Genomic DNA, 26,277 nt, shown 5'->3' with positions numbered 1-26,277 from the left:
TTAGTGAGAATGCAGGACAAGTGACTCAGACCTGGAGAACAGGTTTGTTTACCCCGTTTAGTTTAAAAGCAAGCCTGCTGAGGAGTTGTGTACACTTTCACAGCACAGGGTTTTGGGTTTTTTAGGTTTCTTAAATTCAGTCTTACAAACCTCTTACTATCTCTTATTCTTTTTCAGGGAACACTGAATATTTTGGAAGAAGAGAACCATATTAAGGATGTTTTGTCTCGAATTGTAGTAGAAATGATCAAGCGGGAGTGGCCACAGCACTGGCCTGATATGCTAATAGAACTGGACACCCTTTCCAAACAAGGGGTATGAAATATAACTATATTAGTTCCGTTTATTTTGCGGGGCTGTTCTGGAGTTTGTTTTGTCAACAGAAAAGAGCTTTTGGGCATACCTATAGTGAAAAAGAAGTTTCAGTTTAATTAGCTTATTTCTATTGATGCAGGAAACACAGACAGAATTAGTGATGTTTATCCTTCTACGACTGGCAGAGGATGTAGTGACCTTTCAGACACTACCCCCTCAAAGAAGAAGGGATATCCAGCAAACATTAACCCAGAACATGGAAAAGATCTTCAGTTTTCTACTTAACACGCTTCAAGAAAATGTAAACAAGTACCGACAAGTGGTAAGGGCTACCCCACCTCCCAAAAGTTCTATTTTCTAATATGAGTGGTTTTGTTGTTTGTTTTTTTGAAGTTAAAATAATCTGTCAGCAAGGAATTAGGATGTCTAGTTCAGCAAAAGGAAACCATTTTATAAGCAAAAGAGAAACATGACAGGAAGAACTGGAACTAATTTTCCAAGAAACTCAGGTCAGTGAGTTCCCATGTTAAAAAAATAATCCTTTATAGTAAGAAACTTCTTAAAACAGTATAAAAATTGTTAATTCTTAATGTTTAAAGTATTTAAAACCCAGATTTCCGGTAGGTCAGGGTAGCATCCCTGTTAAATTTTGATGCCATATTTAGTCCCGGTCCCTTTTGCAGGAAATTGCCAGGTTTTATTTATCTTGACCACATGATTCTTGGTACAGATTTCCCCTGCTACCTGAAAGAAGAGCGTTCCCTTGAAATCTTTTGTAAGTCCAAATAGCATAGAATGAAGAAGAAATTACCATTAATTTATATGGAATAATTTCTGAACATTCCCACATCCAAAAAATAACCTCTCCTTAGCTTTTATGACACCTTAGGGACACATCTTGCTAACAGGCACACAAAATAAGTCAAGATAAAGCACAGATGCTCCCAGACACAGTTCAAAGCTATGGCAGTTCCATACTCAGATGCTGATTGTAGTTCCTGGGAAAGGAACTTAGTGGTACCTCTGTAAGGTCTTGCTGTAAAACAAATATTGAAAGCTATTTTCACTTTTTGCCTTTCTTTAAAGTAAAAGCAGAAAATCCTCCTCGGATTTCTTTCAGTTAAAGAAAACAGCTACTAATGTGGGTCTTGTGAAAAATCAAAGTTTCATAACACAAACTTACAAAAAGTGGGAAATACCTGTATTTTATTCTTCCTGGGAAGGTATTCTGCAGAAGAGGGCAAGCCAGATACTGTGTTTCCAACCATTGTCATTTTTAACAGAGAGCTTTCAGAAGAAAGCCATGTGAAAATTAATCTAGTACAGTAGTTCTCAGCAAGGGACAGTTTTGTCCCACGTGTTATCACAGCTGGGGGGTTGCTGCTGGCATCTAGTGGGTAGAGGCCAGGCATACTGCTAAACATTCTGTAACACACATAATTGTTCCTCTACAATAAAGAATTATCCAACCCAAATGCCAGTAGTATTGAGGTTGAAAAACCCTGATCTAAGGATGCCTGGGTGGCTCAGTCGGTTAAGCCATCCAACTCTTGATTTCAACTTAGGTCATGACCTCAGGGTCAGGAGATTGAGCCCCACATTGGGCACCTCACTGAACGTGGAGCCTGCTTAGGATTCTCTGTCTCCCTATCCCTCTGCCCCTCCTACCCCACCTAAAAAATAAAAGAAAAACCCTGATCTAGAATTCTTATATTCTTATACAAAATAGGATTAATTAAAATTAGTTATTTTTACACCCCTGGCAATTTTTTTTTTTAAAGATTTTATTTATTTGACAAGAGAGAGAGGGATCACAAGTAGGCAGAGTGGCAGGGAGAGGGAGAAGCAGGCTCCCTACTAAGCAGAGAGCCTGATGTGGGGCTCAGTCCCAGTACCCTGGGATCATGACCTGAGCCGAAGGCTGACGCTTAACTGACTGAGCCATCCAGGCGCCCCAGGCCCCTGGCAATTTTTAGAGAAGTATTAGATACTAACACAAATGATGGGAAGGTACTTTGAGCTGTTGGGGTGGGGAGAACTCAGAGTAAGTACCTAATATATGCCATATACTTGTTTGCACTTTGTGTGTTACTTAATCTTCAGAACAACCCTAAGAGTCAGAAAGTATAGTCTCCATTTTATGGATGAAGAAAACAAGGTCCAGAGAATAATTATTGAAGATCCCCTAGTAAATGGTTGTGGTGAACTTCAAGTCCCATTCTATAATGGCCTGTTTCCCCCAGAATATCTCCCCAAGATTTTTCAAAAGAAAATGTCAGGAAAATACTTGCACTTAAAAACTTAGGTGTATTGAGGGTGAAGGAGGTATTTTTTTTCCTTTTCACCTAGGAGATTTAATCTGTGGGAGAAGGGGGACAAATTATGACTCCTTAGATGCCCCAGCAGTCTAGCCAGCATGCCTGCGCAGGGCTGATGAGTGATGGTCTGAGACGTTAGAAACACATCCGCTGCAGTGTTTTTCTTTAGCCTCAGTTTCAGTTCCCTTCATCTGTTAAACCAGACTACCTCTTGTGTCCAAGACCAGAGCACACCAGGAGCTGTCTTGTGTACCTGGAACAACGTCTTTTGCTTGAGAAGTTGCATCCCTTCTTCCATTCCTTCTCTCCTTTCCTCCCTTCTCTCTTTCCATCTCAGCTTCTTACTCCCTTCCCTTCCCCTTCTCGCCTTCCATCCCTTCACCTTCCCAGTTGGGGTGGGGAGGGTAGGTTGAATGGTAAACGCGACAGGATGAGTAGGCTCGCTGTCCCTGTCCAGTGACCTGGGCCCTGGTCCAAGAGGACCTACAGGATCGGAGTGGGAGTGAAAAATTGTTGGAGAGGAAAGACTAGAATTGGCTCTTGTCACTTGGATTCCTTTTCCTTCTTGGACAGCATCAGTAGATGCTGGTGTGAGAGGGTTCTCCTCTCTGCCCATTAACACTTCTATCCCGTCACTGATGATGAAGACTTAATACTTGTCCTTTATTAACAAACGTATTTTTTTAAAGTTGAGAAGAGAAATTGTAGAACAAATCCTTTATAGTCCTAATGGCAGTGAGTTTTTCAGGTGCTTCAAAAGTTGTTATTCCTGCTTCTGTTCCCCTTTACTTGTCTTCAGGAGTTATTCTTCATTTTAATTTCAGAAGTTTTTTTGGAAAATAATAGTTTTGTACATGTAAATTATAAGCATTGTGTAGTATTTATGTAATTTAAAGTATAAGGGTAGAAATCAGTTATAATTGTACATTTACTGAATGGACATTATTTTTATCTATTCAGCATGTGATATTTTTGTGTGTGTGATTTTCCTGTGTTATGTCCATACATATATGGTCATAAATTATGTTCATTCAACTTTGTCTCACCTTTTTCCATTTATATTACATCATTTCAATATTCTTTTGCTAGTTATAATTTGTCTTTATTTGAATATGAAAAAATGCCCATACTTTGTTTTGAATTACATTTCTTTGATCCCTAGCAGTGTGGAGCCTTATTTATTCATCTGTTGTACTTTCTAAACAGTGTGCTTTGAAACTGTCTTTGTGGACTTAATGTTGCAACAAATTTGTGTAAGCTCTTTAGATACTAACTTTTTGTCATATTGCTAAAATTCAAATAACCTTTCCTTAGGGGAAATAGTAGCTAAATTTTCTTAATGCACTTGTATTCTTTTCCAAGGTTAAAAGTGGAGTCTGTATTTAAAATCATTATTCAAGGGACTTTATTAAGTGGGTGGAAAGTTACTTACATAGCCTTTTGCTCATTAAAAACATTGGATCCTTATACTTCTTTTCTTTCAGAAGACAGATAATTCTCAGGAGTCAAAGGTAAGAGCTCTTGTGGAGTTGGAAGGAGACTTCTTTGAGGCTTTCAGGTACAGAGATGCATATACCTAGTGGAGGGTAACCTCAGCCTTGGTTTAGATGATCACTGAGCAATGGTAGAAGGGAGTTAGAATTGCCGTATTTACAATTTATCAGAGGAGATGAAATGGCTACATGCGCCAGTATGATCTCATTGACAGACACTGAGAATGCTGTTGTTTGAGAAGTTGTGCATCAAAAGAAGACCTTTGAGTGCTCTGTCTGGCTGTTACATGAGTATGTTTTTTTTTTAAAAAAATTGTTTTCTTTTTAGAATTAGAGAATAGGAGGAGCTAAGGCATAACCACAGCCTCTTTGTCTGTTAGTGAGGACTTAATGATTGAAAGTTATTTCTTTTCACGCAGGCCCAAGCAAACTGTCGAGTAGGAGTCGCAGCGCTGAATACTCTAGCAGGCTACATTGACTGGGTGTCCATGAGTCATATCACTGCTGAAAACTGTAAGCTTTTAGAGATGCTCTGCCTGCTTCTGAATGAACAGGAACTTCAGTTGGGAGCAGCTGAGTGTCTTCTCATTGCAGTCAGCAGAAAAGTAAGTTACCACTTCAAATTGACTTTTATCCTCAGAGTCTCTACGGGGTATGTATGTGTGTCTAATTGTACGTTGTGGCAGAAAGACATTGGAAAGTTTGGGATTTATTTTTACCTGACACCAATTTAATTATCTGCCTCCAACCTCTTTGGACTGTAGTTTGCCTGTATTCTAGGGATCCATTGGCAGCATATACAGAGATGTGTTGGACTACCTTATTTTTGAAATCTCTATGAATCTTGGCACTTCACACTGAAGAAACAAGATGAAAGTAATACTAAAATTTGGGGCCCCTGGGTGGCTCAGTTGTTAAGCGTCTGCCTTCGGCTCAGGTCATGATCCCGGGGTCCTGGGATCGAACCCCGCATCGGGCTCCCTGCTCAGCGGGAAGCCTGCTTCTCCCTCTCCCACTCCCCCTGCTTGTGTTCCCTCTCTCGCTGTGCCTCTGTCAAATAAATAATAAAATCTTTAAAAAAAAGAAAGTAATACTAAAATTTAAAACTCAGTGTTATGTCAAAGAATCTTAGGTGGTAGCTACACTGGCTTTATATTGGCCTGGGCTAACAAATGGGACTGTGACTCTTTTCTCCATAGGAATATTATCTTTAGATGTAATTTACTTTGTTTTCATATCAGCATTATTGCCCAACACATTTAAAAATAGAAGAGAGAGAAATCCAGTTTTGATTTTAAAGAATCGGCCTTTTTTCCAGTGTTTAGTTTGCCCTGGGACTATGAGAGATTATGAAGTCAGTATATTTCATTATATAGGTATAGAAGATGTTAGTATTTGAAGGTTTTTAATAACAGAGTTTGTATTACCTGTGTTTCCCTAAAATTGATTCTAGGGCAAGTTGGAAGACCGGAAGCCCTTGATGGTCTTATTTGGGGATGTTGCCATGCATTATATACTCTCGGCTGCACAGTGAGTATCTACTCTTCTATGTGTTTTCTGGTTTCTTTGTCATTTCTATAGTTTATACCAATATATCTGAAGTTCCTATCTGAATATTGGCAGTCAGTTGACAGTGTTTTTAATTTGAAAGGCAGTCTTAAAGGAACTTTTTAACCTTTTTAAAGACTTTATGCTGGAAAGAAGTTCTGGCTGTTAACTCTATACCCAGTCACTTTCACAGTTTTCCCCATTCTTCCCAGACAGCTCATCTCCTTGATTCTGTTTGCTTCTGGTGATCCCCAAGCCTCCTAGTAGCGCTGGTGCCTAGGCCTGAGAATGCTCTGATCTTCTAGACCAGAGTCTGCCCCAGGGCCTGCCTTGACTGCAGAACTCCAGACGCTGCTCCCTCCTCTCCTGCTCAAAGTAATCAATGCCTAAAGTGCTGAGGCTCTTGGAAGCAGCAGGAATAGTGTGTTCGATGAGAAATGTATGCATGGGACCTGCAAACACATTCTGTGTCCTAAAATAATGGCTTCCACTTTCTTTCATTTTTAATTGCTTTGGAAAACACTTGACCATTTCCTGATAATGTGTTTCTTACTAGGAAGGCAGGTAGAACTGTACTACAAAGACAGTTAAAGCTGTCATAGCATCTTTTTTTTTTTTTTTGGATACTCTTCTCTTAGTCTCAGGGACAATTGAAAAGATGTGAGATACACATGTATTACTTAAAATCTCTTACTGTCCATTCCTACACAGCTTTTATGATGGCTTTCTTTTCTCTGCAGACTAGCTCTGTTTTTAAGGGATCCTTTTAATTAAATTCATAACATGTCTTTTGGATGGCCACTGTAGTTGACTGTTCCCCAGGTCCATTTCTTAGTTCCATAGAAACCATGACATTCACACTGAGGTGTCCCATCTCTGTTGTGTTACTTACTGGTACTGGTTAGTAAAGCTATGATTCGAATCAGGCAATCAGACTCGAGTCCTGCACTAGAAACTGTAATGCCGTATTATCCCTCAACATGGCTAGAGCCCCGGTCTTCTTACCCTGAGGCCCATGCTTTTTACATTATACTCTGCCTCAGGAACACAGCTAATATGAGTGCTGTACACACTAGTTATTACTAATTCTTACTAGTGTGAATAGTCCTGCATCATTTCAGGTCAGGTTTTGCCACCAAATAAGTTATTTTTTTTAATTTTTTTTTTTTTTAGGGATGCCTGGGTGGCTCAGTCAGTTAAGCATCTGCCTTCAGCTCAGGTCATGATGCCAGGGGCCTGGGATCGAGTCATGCATTGGGCTCCATGCTCAGCGGGGAGTCTGCTTCTCCTTCTGCCTCTGCCACTCCCCTGGCTTGTGCTTTCTCTCTCTGACAAATGAATAAATAAAATCTTAAAAAAAAAAAAAAGTTTTTTTTTATTTTTATGAGAGAGAGAGAGAGAGAGAGCGTGCATGCGCATGGTAGGAGAGGGGAGGAGCAGAGGGAGAAGCAGACATGAGCCAGGAGTCCAATGCGGGACTTGATCCCAGGACCTGGAGATCATGACCTGAGCCGAAGGTAGACACTTAACCGACTGAGCCACCCAAGCACCCCTTTTTTAAAGAGTTATTTGGATTCTAAAATAGTAACTAAGAAATTACACATCTGAACTAAATGACTTCGAGAAGTGACACACAAAGTTATGTTTTTATTTTTTTAAATTTTTTTAAAGATTTACATTTCTAAGAGCAATTTCAGGTTCACAGCAAAATTCAGCACAGGTGCAGAGCTTTCCCATGCTCCCCCCACATGCATAGCCTCTCTCATTAACAACATCCCCAACCAAAGTGGTACATTTGTTACAATTGATGAACCTACACTGACACATTATAATCATCCAAAGTCCATAGTTTACTTTAGGGTTCACTTCTTGGTGTTGTACATTCTGTGGGTTTCAACAAATGTACAATAACATGTATCATTACAGTATCTTACAGAGTATTTTTACTGCCCGAAAAATCCTCATTGCTCTGCCTATTCATCTCTCCTCTCTCACCCCAGCATCTGGCAACAACTGATCTGATCTTTTTACTTTCTCCGTAGTTTTGCGTTTTCCAGAATGTCATATAGTTGGAATCGTATAACCTTTTCAGATTGACTTCTTTCAGTTGGTAACATGCATTTAGAATTTTCCCATGTGTTTTTATGGCCTTGATAGCTCATTCCTTGTTAGCAGTGAATAATATCCCATTGTCTGGTTGTACCGGTTTATTCATTCACCTATCAAAAGACATCTTGGTTGTGCCTCCAAATTTTGCCAGTTATAAATAAAGCTGCAATAAACACCTAGATTTAACATGTTATAAACACGCAGGTCTTTGTGTGAACGTATTTTCAACTCCTTTGGGTAAATACTAAGAAGCATGATTGCTGGATTGTTAAGACTATGCTTAGTTTTGTAAGAAACTCAAATTGTCTTCAAAGTGGCTATACCATTTTGCATTCTCACCTGCAATGAATGAGAGTTCCTGTTGCTCCACATCCTCCATCACCATTTGGTGTTGTCTTTGGTCTGGATTCTGGCCATTCTAATAGGTGTGAAAGGTATCTTATTTGAATTTGCAATTTCCTGATGACATATAATGTGGAGCATCTTTTCATATGTTTATTTGTCATCTGTTTATCTTTGATGAGATGTCTGTTAAGCTTTTTGGCCTATGTTTTAATCAGGTTGTTTTCTTATTGTTGAGTTTTAAGGGTTCGTTACATATTTTGGATAACGGTCCTTTTTTAGATGTGACTTTTGCAGATATTTTCTCCCAGTCTGTGGCTTGTCTTTTCTTTCTCTTGATTATAGCCCTTTTTTTTTTTTAAGATTTTATTTATTTATTTGAGAGAGAGAGAATGAGAGAGAACACATGAGGGGGGGGGAGGGTCAGAGGGAGAAGCAGACTCCCTGCCGAGCAGGGAGCCCGATGTGGGACTCGATCCAGGGACTCCAGGATCATGACCTGAGCTGAAGGCAGTCGCTTAACCAACTGAGCCACCCAGGCGCCCGATTATAGCCCTTTTAATTTTGTCAGTGGTATAAGGAATTGTTACGTGCTTTCCTATGCATCTCTAAGTCCTCCCTGGGTATCAACAAATGCCTATAAGTATATGCATTGTTGTATGCAGTCATGCTTAGAGTTTACATTATTAATCCAAAATACTCAAGGACCATATAATGTGCAGAACTAGAGTGCTTCTTTGAGGGGTAAGATTGCATTGAACCCTGTTCCTCATATTGATCCTTCAGTGTTTGGTTTGAGTTTTTTTGGTTTTTTAATTTTAATAATCAACAGAAATTTGAATGTTGAAGCACAGACCACATACAGCTCCATTTGGTGGGAATCTTTTTGGTTCTCTTGATATGCAACTAATCATAGTATTTTTTCATCTTACAGGACTGCTGATGGAGGAGGCTTGGTAGAAAAACACTATGTCTTCCTGAAGAGACTCTGTCAGGTGTTGTGTGCTCTGGGCAATCAGCTGTGTGCATTACTGGTGAGCACTTACTTTCTGGAGAGTTTCAGGGCCATTTGAACAGAGCATTTAGAAAGTTATATTTGTATAATGAGTGGAACATGCCATTAATTTTAGCCTTGTGGAGCATTGCCCTACAGGTTATTTCATACAATTTTATAGATTAAGTTATTGTAACAGGGTTTGAATGATGTAAATTTCTTTTAACAAGTCAGTTATTGATGTTAACAGGAAACATCCACATCTGTTATTCCATAAAGTCAACATTACTATTCTTGTGAATTTTGGTACTTATAGAACATCAGTTTGCTGAATGCATTACCCTTTAGAGTCCTATTAGATCATGAAATATTATGTGTTTGAATAAAGAACCCTTTTCCCAAATTTAAAGGATTGTATTATTGATCATAAAAGAAAACTTTAGTGTGATTGACCTAGAAATACCTGTCTTTAGGGAAATATTTAATAACTCATAAGTTGAGAGATAGGACATTGCTACAGACATTTGCGTCTGATGTTATGCCTTTTTATGGTGGTTTGAATGGCTAGAGAGGATAGAGCTTCAGACATACGATATATACCATCAAATGGTTGTTTAATAGATTTGGTCACAGAGATATGAATAGACTAGGTGTGAAGAAATAATACAGATTTTTTCTTTCTGTGATTTCTGAAATGAATGCTCTTTTTCATTTTAGTATTTGACTACAGAATGAGTTTTAATGATGATGATTAAGGAGGTAAAGCACCTTTCCTCTTTTTAGCCCTTGAATTGATGCCTTCCTTAGGTCACAAGGAAGTATAAAGTCCTTTCAAAACTGAAATTTGTGAGGGTTTAAGTTCTGTACAGTTGACCCTTGAACGACACAGGTTTGAACTGCATGGGTCCACTTAGACACATATTTTTTGATAAATACATGCAGTTCTGTAAATGTATTTTCTTTCTTAGAATTTTCTTAATAACTTTTTTTTTTTAGCTTCCTTTATTGTAAGGACACAGTATATAATATATATACAAAATATGTGTTATGTGTTAATCAGTTTACATTATCAGTAAGGCCTCCGGTCTATAGGAGGCTGTTAAGTTTTGGGGGAATGAAAAGTTATATGTGGATTTTTGACCCTTAGCCCCCGTGTTCAAGAGTCAGCTGTGTTTGTTACCCTACTCCTCCCACTATCCTCTTCCACCCCCCATCAACGTCACTGATGTAGTGGTCTTTTTGTCCCTCAGGGTGTGGATTCTGATGTAGAAACACCAGCAAACTTTGGAAAATACCTGGAATCTTTCCTTGCTTTCACAACCCATCCAAGTCAGGTAAACGTTATGTAGGCAACATCTGAAAATTTTAGTTAGGTAAACCAAAATCAAGCAGTACGGCTTGAAATAATTAGCAGCTCAGTGTTTAAAATCCTGACTCTTAAGGCCCTAGGAAATAACTCTAGTGTGATTTCATTAAGAGAATTGTTGAGTCGTCTTCCTGAGCCAAGTGTTGCACCGTCTAGGTCAACAGCTTTTTCCCGCAGGTAATATTCTGCTGATAATCAGATATGAGGTGTGTCCTGGGTGATTTGCTACCAAAGGCATTTTAAATGCAGAAGTCTAATTGATTGTGTTATAAAATTAATTTCACACATTTCAGGTTTTCCTTGTAGTACCACCCTGAGATTCCCATATCCTTTTTTGCCCTTAAAGTGGTAGAGGGGTACCTGGCTGGCTCAGTCGGTAGAGCATGCAACTCTTTTTCTCCAGGTTGTTCGAGCCCTACATTGGGCATAGAGCTTACATAGAATAAAAAAGAAGAAAAAGTGGTAGAGCTCGGCTGACACTCCAGGAATTACACCTGACCCATAGTTTGTCTTAATAGGCAGTCATTACTGATAGAGTACAATATGGACAGTTTCAAAGTATTATAGAGATTTATTTCCATGAAAAAATATTGTTGATAATTGTTGAGCTAAGTAATAATCTTGGTTATATAAAATCCAAATCCTTAAACTGAGGTTTTTCTTTTTTTTTTCCCCCACCCCCTTTAGTTTCTACGTTCTTCAACTCAAATGACTTGGGGGGCCCTTTTCCGGCATGAGATCCTATCCCGTGACTCTTTGCTATTAGCAATAATACCAAAATATCTTCGTGCTTCTATGACTAACTTGGTCAAGGTAGGCAATGGGAATCAAAATGTGGAATGGAATGCCTGGGTGGCTTAGTCAGTTCAGCGTCTCGATTTCGGCTCAGGTCATGATCTTAGGGTTGTGGGATCGAGCTCCACATTGGGCTCTGCGCTCAACAGGGAGTCTGCTTGGGATTCTGTCTCTCCTGCCCCTTCCCCTGCTCACTTGCTCATTCTCTCTCAAATAAATCTTAAAAAACAAAACAGGGTGCCTGGGTGGCTCGGTCGGTTGGGTGGCTGCCTTCGGCTCAGGTCATGATCCCAGGGTCCTGGGATCGAGGCCCGCATCGGGCTCCCTGCTCGGCGGAGACCCTGCTTCTCCCTCTCCCTCTGTTTACCGCTCTGCCTACTTGTGCTCTCTCTCTATCTCTGTTAAATAAATAAATAAAAATCTTTAAAACAAAACAAAACATGGAATGTAGGTGAATACACATAATAAGACTTAGATTGGCATTACTGACAGCCCATTTTGGTCACCAAGATCCCATCGTTAGGCATATTATTCTCTTACTCACCAAGAAGAAGGCAGTCCAAACTGGTTATTATATACACTTTTTCATATTTTGGAGCACTTCTATACAAAGTACTGGGCTAAGTGCTAGGAAGAAGAACAAGAGCTGTGACCCATGACCATGCAGTGGGATAATGCTTTTCCCAGTTTAAAAGCAGGCAGGGTGGCGCCTGGGTGGCTCAGGTGGTTAGGCATCTGCCTTCGGCTCGGGTCATGATCTCAGGGTCCTGGGATCCAGCCCCACATCGGACTCCCTGCTCACTGGGGAGCCTGCTTCTCCTTCTCACTCCGCTACTCCCTCTGCTTGTGCTCTCTTGCTCTCTCCGTCAAATAAATAAATAAAATCTTAAAAAAAAAAGAACTTGGGTGCAGGAGCTCATGCATTTCAGTCTAATAATAATAATAATAAAAGCAGGCAGGGTGGAGCCAAGATTCCAAGATGAAGTCCTATGTGATTGTTTCTGAAGGTCTAGTGAGGGTCTGAAGGTGAGTGAGAAGGGAGGACAGAAAGTGGAAGCAAATTGCTCACCACTTCAGTAGAATTGCTTGTGAATTCCCTGAGATATGCTAAGGCCTCTTGTAGCTGACAGATGCTTAATCTTGATTTGTAAAAATCAGAGAATGGCACCTATATAAGGGTCCTCTTATTTCCTCAAGGAATACACCTAGCACTTGGCACCCTGTTCTCATTCTCTGCCATGGTCTTCAGGACTTTTTGAGTGGAACATGCAAAGTTCCATGCTTATTCCCAGGGTTCAGCATTGAAGGACACAGATCGTTCTCAATTCTCTCTTGGTTATTGCATGCTGTATTAGCATTTGGGACAGGTTTATACTCAGATACCGTAAACACAATCCAGAACTTAATTCTCCCTGAGGAATCTGGAGGAGAACATCAAATGAGTTTTCTCTTATCTACCACTCTCGGAATTATTGGAACTAGGAGAAAACTGTGGACTTGGGGTAGACCAGAAGCTTATAGAAGATCTCATGCAAACCCTTAACTCTTCTTAAATTAAAAAGTGCTTGAGCTCCTAGAGTTTAAACCTCTTTGGGTAGGTCTGTTTTTTTCCCCTACCCCAATTATCTTTCTCTTTGCAGATGGGCTTTCCTTCTAAAACAGACAGCCCTAGCTGTGAATACTCTCGGTTTGATTTTGATAGTGATGAGGACTTCAATGCTTTCTTCAACTGTAAGTGATAGTAGCCTGGAATTTCTGCCAGTCATCTGAGAATGGCATCTGGTATTAGGAATCATGGTGCCTGACCCTTAGGGTTCTATATCAAAGGGCCCAAGATCTGGACAAGCAGCCTGTTTAATCTCTAGTTTCACATTGCAGCAGGTACTGGGACAGCGCTCATTCCAAGTGTAGTATTCTCTCTTGTGCGTTGCATTACACGCACACACATGCATGCACACGTATGCAGCCTTTGGACTTTGGCGTTTTGGCATAGTAACTATATGTAAGGCACTTGAATTTTTTTATGCCTAGGATTAAATACTACCTTACCTTGCTGGTCTTCTAAAAAAGGAAAAACCCACATTTTGATAACCTAACTCTTTCTGGGTTTTTTGTAGTCTGGCTGGTCCCCCCCTTCCTTTTTTTTTTTTTAAATAACATCTTTATGAGATACAATTTGTTTACCACAGCATTCACTCATTTATAGTATACAGTTCAGTGGTTTTTTCTATTTTCAGAGTTGTGCAACTATTGCCACAATTTGCGGACATTTTCATGACCCCAAGAATCCCTGTCAGCCATCCCCAGTCCCCTCATCCCTCCCAGCTCCAGGCAAACCAGTATCCACTTTCTGTTTCTACATTTCACCTACTCTGAACATTTCATATAAACAGATTATACGATATATGGTCTCTTGTAACTGCCTTCTTTCACTTAGGGTTATGTCTTTAAAATTCACCCATATTGTGGCATGTATCAGTACTTTCTTTTTATTGCCAATATTTCATTGTATGGGCGTACCACATTTTATTCATCCATTTCATAAGTTGGATATTTGAGTTGTTTCTACTTCTTAGCTGTTGAGAATAATGCTGCTATTGGGGTGCATGGCTGGCTCAGTCGGAGTATACAGCTCTTGGTCTTGGAGTCATGAATTCAAGCTCCTCGTTGGGCCTAGAGCTTACTTCAAAAAAAAAAAAGGAATAATGCTGCTGTACCATTTATGTACAAGTTGAGTGGACAGACATGTTTTTATTTCTCTTGGGTATATGTCTGTATTTGATCATATAGTAATGTCACATTTAATGTTTTGAGGAACTGCCAGGCTGTTTTCCGCAGCAGCCACACTGTTAACATCTGCATCAACCTAATCTTTTATTAATTCCAACAGAAATGGGAGACCGCCTTTAGTTTGCCTCTTATAGGATTGATCTGGTAGGGCGGCTTGCAGAGATAATTTACTTTTAAAAATTTCTGAATTCGTTAATCTTTATTGAACATGTGTTACATTCAGAGCATAAATCTGCAGAACAGAGTTTCTTTGAACACTTTACTCCTGGGATGGATAAATGAATGAACATTAACTAAGTACCTCTTATCTGCCAGGTACTGATTTATGTCTTTCTCTTGGCAGCGTCCCGGGCCCAACAAGGAGAGGTAATGAGGTTAGCATGTCGTTTGGATCCTAAGACTAGCTTCCAGATGGCTGGGGAGTGGCTAAAGTATCAGCTGTCAACTTCTGTTGATACTGGATCCATGAACTGTAAGGTTTTTTTTATTTCTAAACATTAGTGAAGTATTATATCAAATATACATAGGAAATAAGCCTTGTAAGCCACACTTCAGAACAGCATGCTAATAAGCATTCGAAAATGATCTGTTTAAATTAGGGTAAAATCATGTCCCTGTCAGTCTTGCCTTCATTTTTCTTTCCTAACAGAATGAACCAGTTGCTCATTGTTGATTATATTACTTCACTGTTGGCACCATCTTATCAAATTGCATGTCTAGACTTTTTAAAGCTTTTCTACCAAATTCTCGCATAGAACCACTCCTAAACTTAGAAAGAATGCCTTGTTAGTCAGGCATTATAGGAGCACTACAGGGACTTTCTCTTTCACTCAGCCACCTCAAAGCCTTTGGAAATGCTGCTTTGTACAAAATCAAAATAACACTTCTGTACCAAATGCATAAGCCAGGTAACTTCTCTGTACTCCATGTCATCTGTCTATTGTCTTATTAATTAATGCATGCTGTGGGTGACAGGATTTAATAAAACAGGAGAAGGTATAAGTCACTCCTTTAGAAAGGTTCCATATTTATGGTCAGTTACCAGATACACTAGTTACTTGGCATTCATAGGATTTAACATTTTGTTTTGGGTATTCATAACTGACTCTAAAGGTCCATGGTATCTGGTAATTTGAATGTTTGTGGAGGCCCACATACGTTGCACCAAGGTAAAGCTAGTAAATGGGAGCACTATATGGAAGGAAGAAAAGTAATTCATAAATCTTTTTGCCTGTGCCTTGCTGTTTGAGTGATGTGCTTTGCTGATACTTACGAACTTGAAGGGTGGCACAGTTCTCTAGAACTTGGAGTTGTCATGAGGCTACTGGATATGAAGTAGCATTTTGTTATCTTATATCAGGTTTTGTTTCTGTTTTGTTTTGTTTTTTTTTTGGAAAGGATTCTTTATGGTCACAGATATCTTAATTATTTAGATTTTCATGGACAGGTTATAAAGGAGAGGAAGAGAGAGCTTAATTGATATTTGTCAATCGCCTGTGTTTCTTGATGCTTACGTGTGTATTCTCATTCAATATTCAGAATCGTTTTACAGGTAGGACTCACAGAGGGAGTTCTGACAGCTCATTGTTAGAGGTGGAGGCAGTATAGGCCCCTCATCTACTTTTAGTTCTTTTCTTTCCCCCAGACTGAGAGGGATTAGATTATCCTAGTTCTTCAACTGTGAACTTACGTGATCTCTAAGTCCCCACTAAGTCCGCATTGTCTCTCTGTATCTTCTGTGATCCTGCAGTTGTGTGTGTGTGTGTGTGTGTTTATATTTGTGTTTTAAAACCCTGTTCTCCTGCAGCTGGAACTGGAGAAGGCAGCCTCTGCTCCATCTTCTCATCTTCATTCGTGCAGTGGGAAGCCATGACTTTTTTTTTGGAAAGTGTGGTCAACCAGATGTTTCGGACACTAGATAAAGAAGTAAGTAACTGTTTCCTGTGCTCATTGCATAATGATTTTGATCTTTTTTTTTTTTTTTAAGATTTTATTTATTTATTTGACAGAGACACAGCACAAGAGGAGGGAACACAAGCAGAGGGGGAGTGGGAGAGGGAGAAGCAGGCTTCCCTCTGAGCAAGGAGCCCGATATGGGGCTCAATCCCAGGACCCTGGGATCATGACCTGAGCCGAAGGCAGATGCCCAACCAACTGAGCCACCCAGGCACCCCGATTTTGATCTTTTTAAAACTGACAGAGGGATGGGAAAATCTGTGGATGTGCGTCTCACAGAGGAGGAAATGGAAAATCAGAGAGGTTAAATAACATACTCAAGTTCAAATTGCAGGTTTGACTCTAAGCCTACAATGGTCAATATTCATTTTAAGCAGATAATAAGATAAGCCTGTTCATATAGTGAAGCACAGGTAGGACAACTTTTGCAGGGAGGACAGCAGTGGTAATCTTGAGTTGGAAAATCTTTGGAGGTGTTTGCCATTAAGCATCCTTTTCAGTTTATGGCAGATAGACCCAGTATTCATGTTAGCTGATCCATGTCCTCTTCCCTGAATAATCTGAATAAAGTGGTCTTGTTTTTGTATGCTTCATGTGACCTATTTGTGAGATATAGTGCTTTTTCTCACAAAAGGCATATTAACAAATTAGATCTTAGAGTCGCTAACTTCATCTGCCTGTATACTGATTTGAGTTTGAAATGATGGTATTCAGAGTTTGTTCCAAAATTTAGGTAGGAAATTCTACTTGGATCCTGCATTTTTTACTAAATGAGCCCTTTTTCAGGTTTAAGTGGGACTATCTAATCAAGAAAGCCCTTTATTGAATCAAGGGAAATGGCCCTGGGGTTTCTTTTCCTGGCATTTTTTAAGTTAGCTTGATAGATCCAGATACTTGGAAATGATGCTGTTGGAAAGCAAGAGAATGAAATGGTCAGGGTTTGTCAGGTGTTTGTCTTTAAAATGTACGAAAGGACTGGCAGTATTGCGGGGGGTGGGAGGTGCCTAGTTGGTTGTAGGCTGGATTGTATGATATGTCCTTGAATATGATGGTATTTGGTCAAAATGCAAAATATTAGTTAGTCAGAAAGTACAAAAAGTTTGGATTGTATATAAGAGAAAGATGTGGGCTGGAGACAAAGCAAAGGTAACAATTAGAAACTGAGTAGGAGTCAGAATAATTGGTGGGAGAAAAATAGTAGAACAAAATTCTTTTTTCCTCAGGAGAATCCTAGATTGTAGTATTTAGGCTTCTGTTAGTGACTTAAAGTAAACCTCTGACTCTCAAACCATTTTTCTTCACCAAAATTAAATAGGTCAGAATGAAGCGTTCCTAATGAATAGAAGTGAGTTTTTGGTGAATGTATATATGATGAAATTATTCACCACTTGTTAAGGAAGCTGTAACACTTTATATGTCCCAGGAGTGTGCAAGTGACAGAACTCAGCCTGTCACATTCCCACTTGCTGCTCTCAGTTTCTGACTCTGCATAGCATTGTCTAATCCAGCAGTCTTGCACACTGCTCACTCTGCACCCTCAATCCCCACCCTCACCCAGGGTCTGTCAGCAGCTCAGCTGGTAGCCTGTGAAAGAGTTTGACCCAAGAGGTTCTTTGGCTAAAAGAGGTTTTTGTTTTGTTTTGTTTTTAAGATGTTATTTATTTATTTGAGAAAGAAAGAAGGCACACACAGGGAGAGAGAGAAGCAGGCTCCCTGCTGAGCAGGAAGCCCGAGGCAGGGCTCAGTCCTAGGACCTTGGGATGGATCATGACCTGAGCCAAAGGCAGACACTTAACCGACTGAGCCACCCAGGCATCCCTAAAGATTTTATTTATTTGAGAGAAAGAGAGAGAGGGAGCATGAGTTGGGGGAGGGGCAGAGGGACAAGCAGAGTCCCCAATGAGCTGGGAGCCCAACATGGAGCTCGATCCCAGCCCTGAGATCATGACCTGCGCTGAAGTCAGACACTTAACCGACTGAGCCACCTAGGCGCCCACTAAGAGTTTTTTGAAAAGTCATTCCTCTCATTTGTAGTGGCATTAGCTGAGCTGCTAGCTTATATTTCCAGAAGACTTACTTTAACAATGGATTAATATAGGGAATAACTTTGGAGGGGGGGAAAAATCACATTTTGAAGAAGACGAGGATTGATTTGCCGCAGATAGCAAGATACGAAGGTACGATATTTTATAGGCAGTGTGGTACTGACATTAGATGCAGCTCACTGGGACAAAATAGCCCAGAAACAACCTGGAGCATATATAAGCATCCCAAAGAAATCAAGAAGGATTGGATCATTTAATAAATAGCATTAGGGAAAATTAACTGTTTGAGGAAAGGTCCCTGGGTCGAAAAATAATGGAAGTAATCACAAAAAAGTGAATGGGTTTAACTACTTTTTTAAAAAACATATCATAAAATAAACTTTGAAAGGCAAACTTGGAACAATATTTGCAATAAATATGATGGGATTAATATTCTTACTATAAAAACTTGTATTTTCTAAACAGTGCTTTTTGAGTACAATTGACATCACAACTTGGGAGACTAATTTGACGACATCTAGTTGAAGATGCCTAGCCTTATAACCCAGCAACTTCACTTCTAAGTCTGTACTCTGAAGAAACCCCTGCATATTGCAGCACTGAGCAACCAACATTCATTCATTTGAGCCAATGAAAACCTTAATAACCCTCCGTAGATTGTACAGAATAAATGATAATATGTTTATAGAGCAGTGAAAGGGAACTAGGATATACTATGAATAAGTATGAGTCTCATAAGCATGATGGTGACCCCAAACAGCAAGCTACAAAAGTAAACATACACAATTCTGTGTAACCAGGAATATGTACATATGTGGCAGAAGTATACAGAAATGATGGAGTCCTTGAAATCGTGAGCACCAAATTCAGGATAGTGGCCACCTCTAGGTCTGAAGAGGAGGGTACGTACACAAAGCAACCACTCTGTTGGTAACATTGTACATCTCAAAGTGGTCGCATGGAGAGTTAAAGTATTGCTTACACCTTTCTAAAGGTCTGGAATGTTTCACAATAAGTTTTTTTTCTTTATATGTAAATTAATTAAAACACTAGAATCTAGTGGAGAAAGAGACAAAAGATGAGATTTATATAGAGAAGAGAAACTAAAGTAATAAATAACTAAATAATAATTAAAGTTAATAAATACGAAAAAATTCAGTCCTCATTAGTAATTGAAGAAATGCAAATTTAAATAAACTCATTATTTAACTTACTGCAAAGATTTTAGGGAATAAACTCAAAATTGCTGCTGAGAACATGGTAAGAAGGGCATATATTGGTGGACAGAGAATCAATTGATATAGCCTGTAAAGAAGAAAAACAATTTGACTTAGAAATATTCATACCTTTTGATTCAGTAATTCCAGCTGTTGCTGTCCCCAAAAGTCTCTACCTCAAATGAAATAATGGAAAATGTAGCCAAAAAATTTTTGCAAAGATGTATTAGCACTATTGGTAATAGGTAAAGAACTAGTAACATTCTCAATTTCTAGTAGTAGGAAGAGCTACATCCTTAAGATGGCACATGGTAGCATCATTTAGGAAAAGTTTTAATAACATGGGGTAAGGGGCTTGGAATTTTCAGGTTAAAAAGCAGTATATAAAACCATATGTGGCAACCGTATTGCATATTTATAAACCAAATCCTAAAGGAAATTTTACCGAAAGTGCTCATCAGCCATGTCAACATCCTTTTTCATTGTCTGTATTATAGGCAGTTCCTGTTAATGATGGAATAGAGCTGTTGCAAATGGTCCTGAACTTTGACACCAAGGATCCTCTCATCCTGTCCTGTGTCCTCACTAATGTCTCAGCACTCTTTCCATTTGTCACCTACAGACCAGAGTTCCTGCCCCAGGTCTTCTCTAAGGTAAATTCCATCTCCTTTGTAAACTTTGGGTATTTTTGAACTAATTATTTTTTGTGATTGTTTTTGAGAGTCTTTGAGACAAGCTGTTAAACAGTCATTTATTCATTCATCAACTATTCAGTACTTAGAGTGGATTATTATCCTTCCTTACCCTACAGGCGTTCTGTTTGGAAATAAAATTACATAAACAGTTGTTGTACCCATGTGGCATTATAATTAATAGACGAGTATCCTGAGAAGTGGAAAAGAATACCTAAAGAGGGTATCAATGTGCTCTCAGTTTATTCGAAGGGGATTTGTAAAAGGAATGGTTAGTGTGGATCATTTTTGGGTTTCCAGTTTAGGTGAATAGTAGAGAACTACCTGAATGAAAATAATGGAATTGGTAAGAATGAGGAAGGAGGGAGGAGTTCAGTTTGGGAATACTACATTTGAAGTGTATGTAGAATATCTACGAGAAGATGCTTCATAATAAATTGGCTATTTGAGGTTAAAGGTCTAGAGTCTGGAAAATTACAATATTAAGGTGGCATCATCATAGAAGTGCCTAGAGCAGAGGTGAAGCCCTAGGAAAGAGGGTGATGTGTATGTAGAGTTGGACATGTGGTTCAAGCAGGGAACCCTGGGGATTATCATCATGGGGGGGGCGGGCAAAGAATGAGAATTCTCCAAAGAAGAATAAAGATATAGCCAGAGAAATGAGAAAATGTTGTGTTACAAAGGTCAGTAGAACTTCAAAAAGGTAGACTCATTTGTTGCAACAGGAATTCTTTAAGAACTGGGGAATATCTATTGGGTTTCTTTCTTTTTTTTTTTTTTAAGATTTTATTTATGAGAGAAAGAGTGCATGGGGGGAGGGGCAGAGGGAGGGAGAAGCAGACTTAGCAGGGAGCTCAACGAGGGGCTCATGACCTGAGATCATGACCTGAGCTGAAGGCAGACGCTTAACCAACTGAGCCACCCAGGCGTCTGTCCGTTGGGTTTCTTGATTAGACCTTTGTTAGAGTATAATTCTATCCTGGTGACTAGCGCAGTAGTCATGCTGTATTAGGTAAAAAAGTCTGTGAGAAGTGACACAGTGGAATCAGAGAGGGTATCACGATGGCTGAGTGTTCGGCTGATGGCTTGGATTGTTTGGGGATTCTGTGACCTCCGCCTTTGTAAAATATTTGATGGTAAAGTTGTGAATCTCAAGCCTCTTGTAGAGTTCTCTGAGAAAATGAGCATCTGAAACTTCGTAACACCAATTGAAAACCCTTTTGTTATTTTCGAGATTTTATTGGAAACTTGATGCAAGCTACTATTTAAAAGCATTTTATGCATTTGGTCCTGATGAGTGACTTTTTCTTTCTTACCCTTAGCTATTTTCATCTGTCACTTTTGAAACTGTTGAAGAAAGTAAGGTAAGACCATTAAATCAACCAACAAATCCTAACTTTTGGAGAGCAAAAGTATGAATGCCTAACACCTAAGTCTAGATTTTTTTTTTTATAGGTAAAAGGGGTTAGTAAAGGCAGGAGATGGTCACATGATACAGTGTTTTGTACCAGAGATATTCTAAGGCGAAAACAGTGAACATGTGGATTCATGGTGACTATAAGTGTCACTCCATTAAACTCCCACATTGTGAAAATTGTGAATTTGCCTCTGAAGGAAGTATTTTATGTGTTCTATGCAGCATCTGTAAATTTTATTAAAAGTGGCTCCAGGTTTGTTGACTATGTCTTCCCAGGCCCCCAGAACCCGGGCAGTGAGGAATGTGAGGAGACACGCTTGTTCCTCCATCATCAAGACTTGTCGTGACTACCCCCAGCTCGTACTGGTAAGCTGCTGGCCTCAAACCAGGTAGCCACTGAGACCTGTCAAGTTTAGTTACATTCCTCTGTAAATCCAGCCCTAATTATACCTCACATAAATAGAAAACTAGGAACTATAGCTTTACTTCAAATAAGCATTCTTGAGTTGATGCCTTCTTCCTCTCCTACTTAGTAGTGGAATTAAAAATGCAAATATATTCCTTCGAAATGAGTAGTTCTTTTCCATGTAGATGACCAAGTTTTTCCTGTCAGTATACACATCTTTCCTATGTGATGTTTACTGCCAAATGGTGTGCCTAATCTTGAGAGAAGCCAGATGCAAATCCCAACCTTTTTTGGAGGTTTCTATAGGAAATTTAGCACTATTCCAGATTAGAAGTTAGTCAAAAATTTCTTCTCTGAATACACAGCAGTTACGTGTCTCCTAACATATATAAACAAACGAATCTTTGTCTGTGAATATACTATAAAACTGAAATAGAAAAAAAGACCTGTTGTTTTCACAGTTGTAGCATGGGACAGTACAGTTACCCAAACACCCGAGACAAGAACCACCTTCTGCCTAAATTGCCTTACTTGTTTAGGCAAAAGAACAACATTCTAACTAAATGACTTAAGTGACAGTCTTATAGGCCTGACCTTCCTAGGAATGCCTTGATTCTCTCTCCACCTTCCTTGAGTGACCCACCTCTCCTTAAAAATCAGACCTTCACCACCTTTGGGTTTTTTTCTTTGTAATCTGCAGCCCAATTTTGACATGCTTTATAACCATGTGAAACAACTCCTCTCCAATGAGTTACTCTTGACACAAATGGAGAAGTGTGCCCTCATGGAAGCCCTGGTTCTCATTAGCAACCAGTTCAAGAACTACGAGCGTCAGAAGGTGTTCCTAGAGGAGCTGATGGCACCAGTGGCCAGCATCTGGCTTTCTGAAGACATGCACAGGTAGAGGAGAGCCTTTGCCCCAGACCCTCACTGCACTGGAGCACCCCTTCTGCATTTGAAGAGCTGCCCCGGGTGGCAGTGTAAGGATGTCAAGGTGTGACGGCCCCATCGTGACCTCTGAAGTTCTCCAAAAGCAGTCTTTTAGTCTAATCGCTGAGACTGTCATCTTGAGTTCCGAGGTGTAGGGAGAGGGAAGAAGTGAGTAGAGGTGGGCAGTACGGTTGGGAGGCCGCAGAGCGCTTGCAGTGTCTGTACTGTAGTGCCGGCCCGCGTAGACACATGAGCACGGCCAGCAGGGGCCACGCGAAGTAGGCGTCACACACTCACTGTGCCCATGTAGCATTCTCAAGCCTGCATCCTTTTTGCTAATGACATTTCAGAAGTGGGGAGAGAAGTTTCAGCCTTCACATGACAGCAGGCAGTAGGATTAAATTCCTCTCAGCCGTAACAAGTGCTCTTTGGGGCCAAATAATCATAGCTTTTAGCTTTTGTGGAAGAAACCCGTCTGTGCTTCGAATCATGGTATGACTCGTCTTTCCCACTCCAACCTTCAGAGTGCTGTCAGATGTTGATGCTTTTATTGCCTATGTGGGCGCCGATCGGAAGAGCTGTGACCCAGGCCCGGAGGATCCCTGTGGTCTAAACCGCGCACGAGTGAGTAAGCCTCTCCTGGGAGTGGGGCGCTGCTGTGGCCGCAGGTAGGAGTAGGGTGTTAACCATTTGTAGAGTCTCTTACAGATTTATGTTTTTCCTGCGTGCATGAGAAATCTGGGAGTCTCCACTTCCCTAAGTTTCTCCTTCCTTTTCTTTAGTTTTGAATTCTTGAGTTAGTTCCCACAGCAGAGCAGATGGTCTTTTCTTTGAAGTCATTATTTTGGCTTTAAGGATCCCCAAATAGCTCTGAACACTGAAGGTATAATGAGGAATTGGGTCAGCAGTGTGCGTCCTTCCTGCCACTGCTGTCTGGCATGTAGTGTCCTAAAGGTGGTCTAACTTGTAAACCTGAGATTCTTCAGTTCTGTGCTATTCAAATAAGCATTCTTCCTGGCTCCAGTATGGCAGAAGTCTTATTAATTAACCTGGCAAGTAGTAGGTTGGTTGAGAGTACCATGAGTGAGGATTATGGCAAGAGGTGTCAAGACAGGCTGGAGGGTCCAAGGTCAGCCAAAAACAAGACGAAATGTTGGCGGTCTAAGCACTTGGTTGTGAAGCAGCATCCAGGCCACCTTTTCCTTGGGATCCTGCAAGAGGGTCACTGCAGCCCTTGGAAGGACAGCTTCATGTAAAGGAAACTTAAAGAGCCTACCACTGATGCAGAAGATGGCAATGAAAGGACCCCTCTTAGACTGACCCTAAAAGAAGGAACAGGATGGGGTGGGGTCCTTTCCTTCTCTCTGGCCTGTGGTATCACATTTGCTATAACCTTGCATATGTGTAATAACACTTTTGATTTTTCTTCCTCTTTATGTTTACCTTTTGTTCTACGTTTTTCTGTAGATGAGCTTTTGTGTATATAGCATTCTGGGTGTTGTGAAACGAACTTGCTGGCCCACTGACCTAGAAGAAGCCAAAGCTGGGGGATTCGTGGTGGGTTATACGCCCAGTGGAAATCCAATCTTCCGTAACCCCTGCACAGAACAGATTCTGAAACTTCTTGACAATTTGCTTGCCCTTATAAGGTGAGTTGAAATAATGGTTTTCTGTTGTTTTATTTTTTTTACCTTAAGAATCTCAAAAGTGTAATCTGTTGATATTTCTTCAGGTCACAGTGGTTAGTAAATGAGGGATTAGTTCTTCTTTCTTTCTCGACTGGGGTCCCTTTTTTTAAAAATAACAGTAGTCCTCACTCGCGTTAAGTCTTGCATTCCAAGTGAACACATGACGGCTGATCCCCAAATGGCTTTTCTCATTTGGAGCCTCTTCTCTGTGTTCCTCTCCTACTTCCTTATACTTTATCCCTACTTTTTACTTTAGGTTTTATTTGTCCAAATTTTTGCCACTAAAGGAGTTGTTCATTGGGAGCAGGACAGTTGCTTTCTTAGTGGTGCTTCTCTGATATTCAGATGAGCTCATCTGAAGTTATCAATAACAACTCTACCCGCCAGTGGACCAAACATGCAGTGGCTGATCATGCCCAAGGAAGGCATGATACGTGTTCCACCTCCGTTTCCTAGGTCTTTAATTCTCAAAGCTGAGTCCTCAGACCAGCAGCAGCAATCACCTAAGAGCTTGTTTGAAATGCAGAGTCGGGACCCCACCCCAGACATACTAGGTCAGAATCTGCATTTTTAACAAGATCTCCACGTGGTTTGTGCTTACATTAAAGGTTCAGAGTCACTGTTAAAAATCACATGAACTAATGTATTCAAGTGGAAGTGGGCCAGGCCTACGCTTGTTCGTTACCTGAGGTGTTTGATGATTCAGGGACACGCTACAGAGAAGAGTAGGCAGTGGCTAGAATTCAGTTCTTAACTGGCCAAAGCAAGGTTTGATTCTTTTTTATTTCATTTATTTAATTTTTTTAAAGATTTTATTCATTTATTTTGAGAGTGAGCGAGCAGGGGAAGGGGCAGAAGGAGAGGGAGAAGCAGCCTCCCCGCAGAGCAGGGAGCCCAACTCGAGACTTCTTCCCGGGACCCTGGGATCATGACCTGGGCCGAAGGCAGGCACTTAACTGACTGAGCCACCCAGGTGCCCCTTGATTCTTAAGCTCTCAGTATTTCTGAGTTACAGGTTAGAGCTCTGTTCCAGTGGGTTTTGGCCTCTTACCCAGGGTGGAAGAGCAGCATCTCAACTGGGCGAACCAAATTACTCATGTCCCTGGGACACTGTACTAGAAGCAGACTCCCTAGATCATCAGCTTAAGAATCCAAGGGTTTAAGTTAAGGTTGACCAAACTGCAGAGCTGGAGTGTCTGAAAGAGTGGTCATTGGGGATCTGTGGAAAAGGGCCTTATTTTGTTCTGATTTCAAAAGGAAGAAAGACATTTCAATAAAGAAGTATGGTTTGCATATTGAGAGGGTAGTAAATATTAAGTCAAGAAAATTTTTGCTTCCATATTGATGTTTTTAAAACCAGAAGGTTCTTCTGTAGCTTAGAGAAAAGTGAAAGTGATGGAATCAGGTAGCAACATACTATCTTTTTAGGCTTGTGGCCAGAGTCCATGTGGTGGGAACCCAGACCCGGAAAGAAAGTTCATTCCTGGTTGGGCGAAACCACAAGAATATATGGTTGCCATCTTGTTACTTTTCTAAGAGTTCAGTGTTTTGGAAAATCCCGAAGTCAATCAGAAGATATTTTGAAAAATGTTCACCACAGTTATGGAGCAGTTTGATTCTTTGAATAATGTATGTCTGGAGCTATTAGAGTCTTGTCTTGTTTTTATAGTAACTTTTATCTTGAAGGATAATGTAAGGGCACAAATAGATCTAAGGAAGATCTGTGTCTCTGTCAAATAAATAAATAAAATCTTTAAAAAAAAATTAAAAAAAAAAAAAAGAATTGGTGGACTTTTCAATAGTTTCCAGCATTTTATTGTTACAGATAGTGCAGCCATGGTGCTGTTAGCATTCTT

The 26,277-nt window shown here is 40.1% G+C and overlaps 1 protein-coding gene across 2 annotated transcripts in view; it reads left to right on the top strand.

The window, feature by feature from the left end:
- The window catches only part of XPO5 (exportin 5), a 50,680-nt gene that overhangs the window by 3,556 nt on the left and 20,847 nt on the right, over positions 1–26,277 (top strand). The window contains exons 4-20 of one of the 2 annotated variants that reach the window (XM_034991181.1): positions 178–315; positions 455–637; positions 4,118–4,144; positions 4,546–4,731; positions 5,580–5,656; positions 9,060–9,159; positions 10,370–10,453; positions 11,173–11,298; positions 12,921–13,011; positions 14,414–14,542; positions 15,878–15,996; positions 19,786–19,941; positions 21,303–21,344; positions 21,674–21,763; positions 22,504–22,703; positions 23,258–23,357; positions 24,201–24,382. In XM_034991181.1, the coding sequence (XP_034847072.1) occupies positions 178–315; positions 455–637; positions 4,118–4,144; positions 4,546–4,731; positions 5,580–5,656; positions 9,060–9,159; positions 10,370–10,453; positions 11,173–11,298; positions 12,921–13,011; positions 14,414–14,542; positions 15,878–15,996; positions 19,786–19,941; positions 21,303–21,344; positions 21,674–21,763; positions 22,504–22,703; positions 23,258–23,357; positions 24,201–24,382 (2,030 nt within the window). The remainder of the gene's footprint in view (positions 1–177; positions 316–454; positions 638–4,117; positions 4,145–4,545; positions 4,732–5,579; positions 5,657–9,059; positions 9,160–10,369; positions 10,454–11,172; positions 11,299–12,920; positions 13,012–14,413; positions 14,543–15,877; positions 15,997–19,785; positions 19,942–21,302; positions 21,345–21,673; positions 21,764–22,503; positions 22,704–23,257; positions 23,358–24,200; positions 24,383–26,277) is intronic. The other variant, XM_034991183.1, reaches the window with a different exon arrangement.

This window comes from Mirounga leonina, unplaced genomic scaffold (genome assembly GCF_011800145.1).
Source record: "Mirounga leonina isolate KUSES-001 unplaced genomic scaffold, KU_Mleo_1.0 Mir_53, whole genome shotgun sequence".
Lineage (NCBI taxonomy): Eukaryota > Metazoa > Chordata > Mammalia > Carnivora > Phocidae > Mirounga > Mirounga leonina.
The sequence above is the reverse complement of the archived record's forward strand: the minus strand, read 5'-3'. Positions and strand labels throughout refer to the sequence as shown.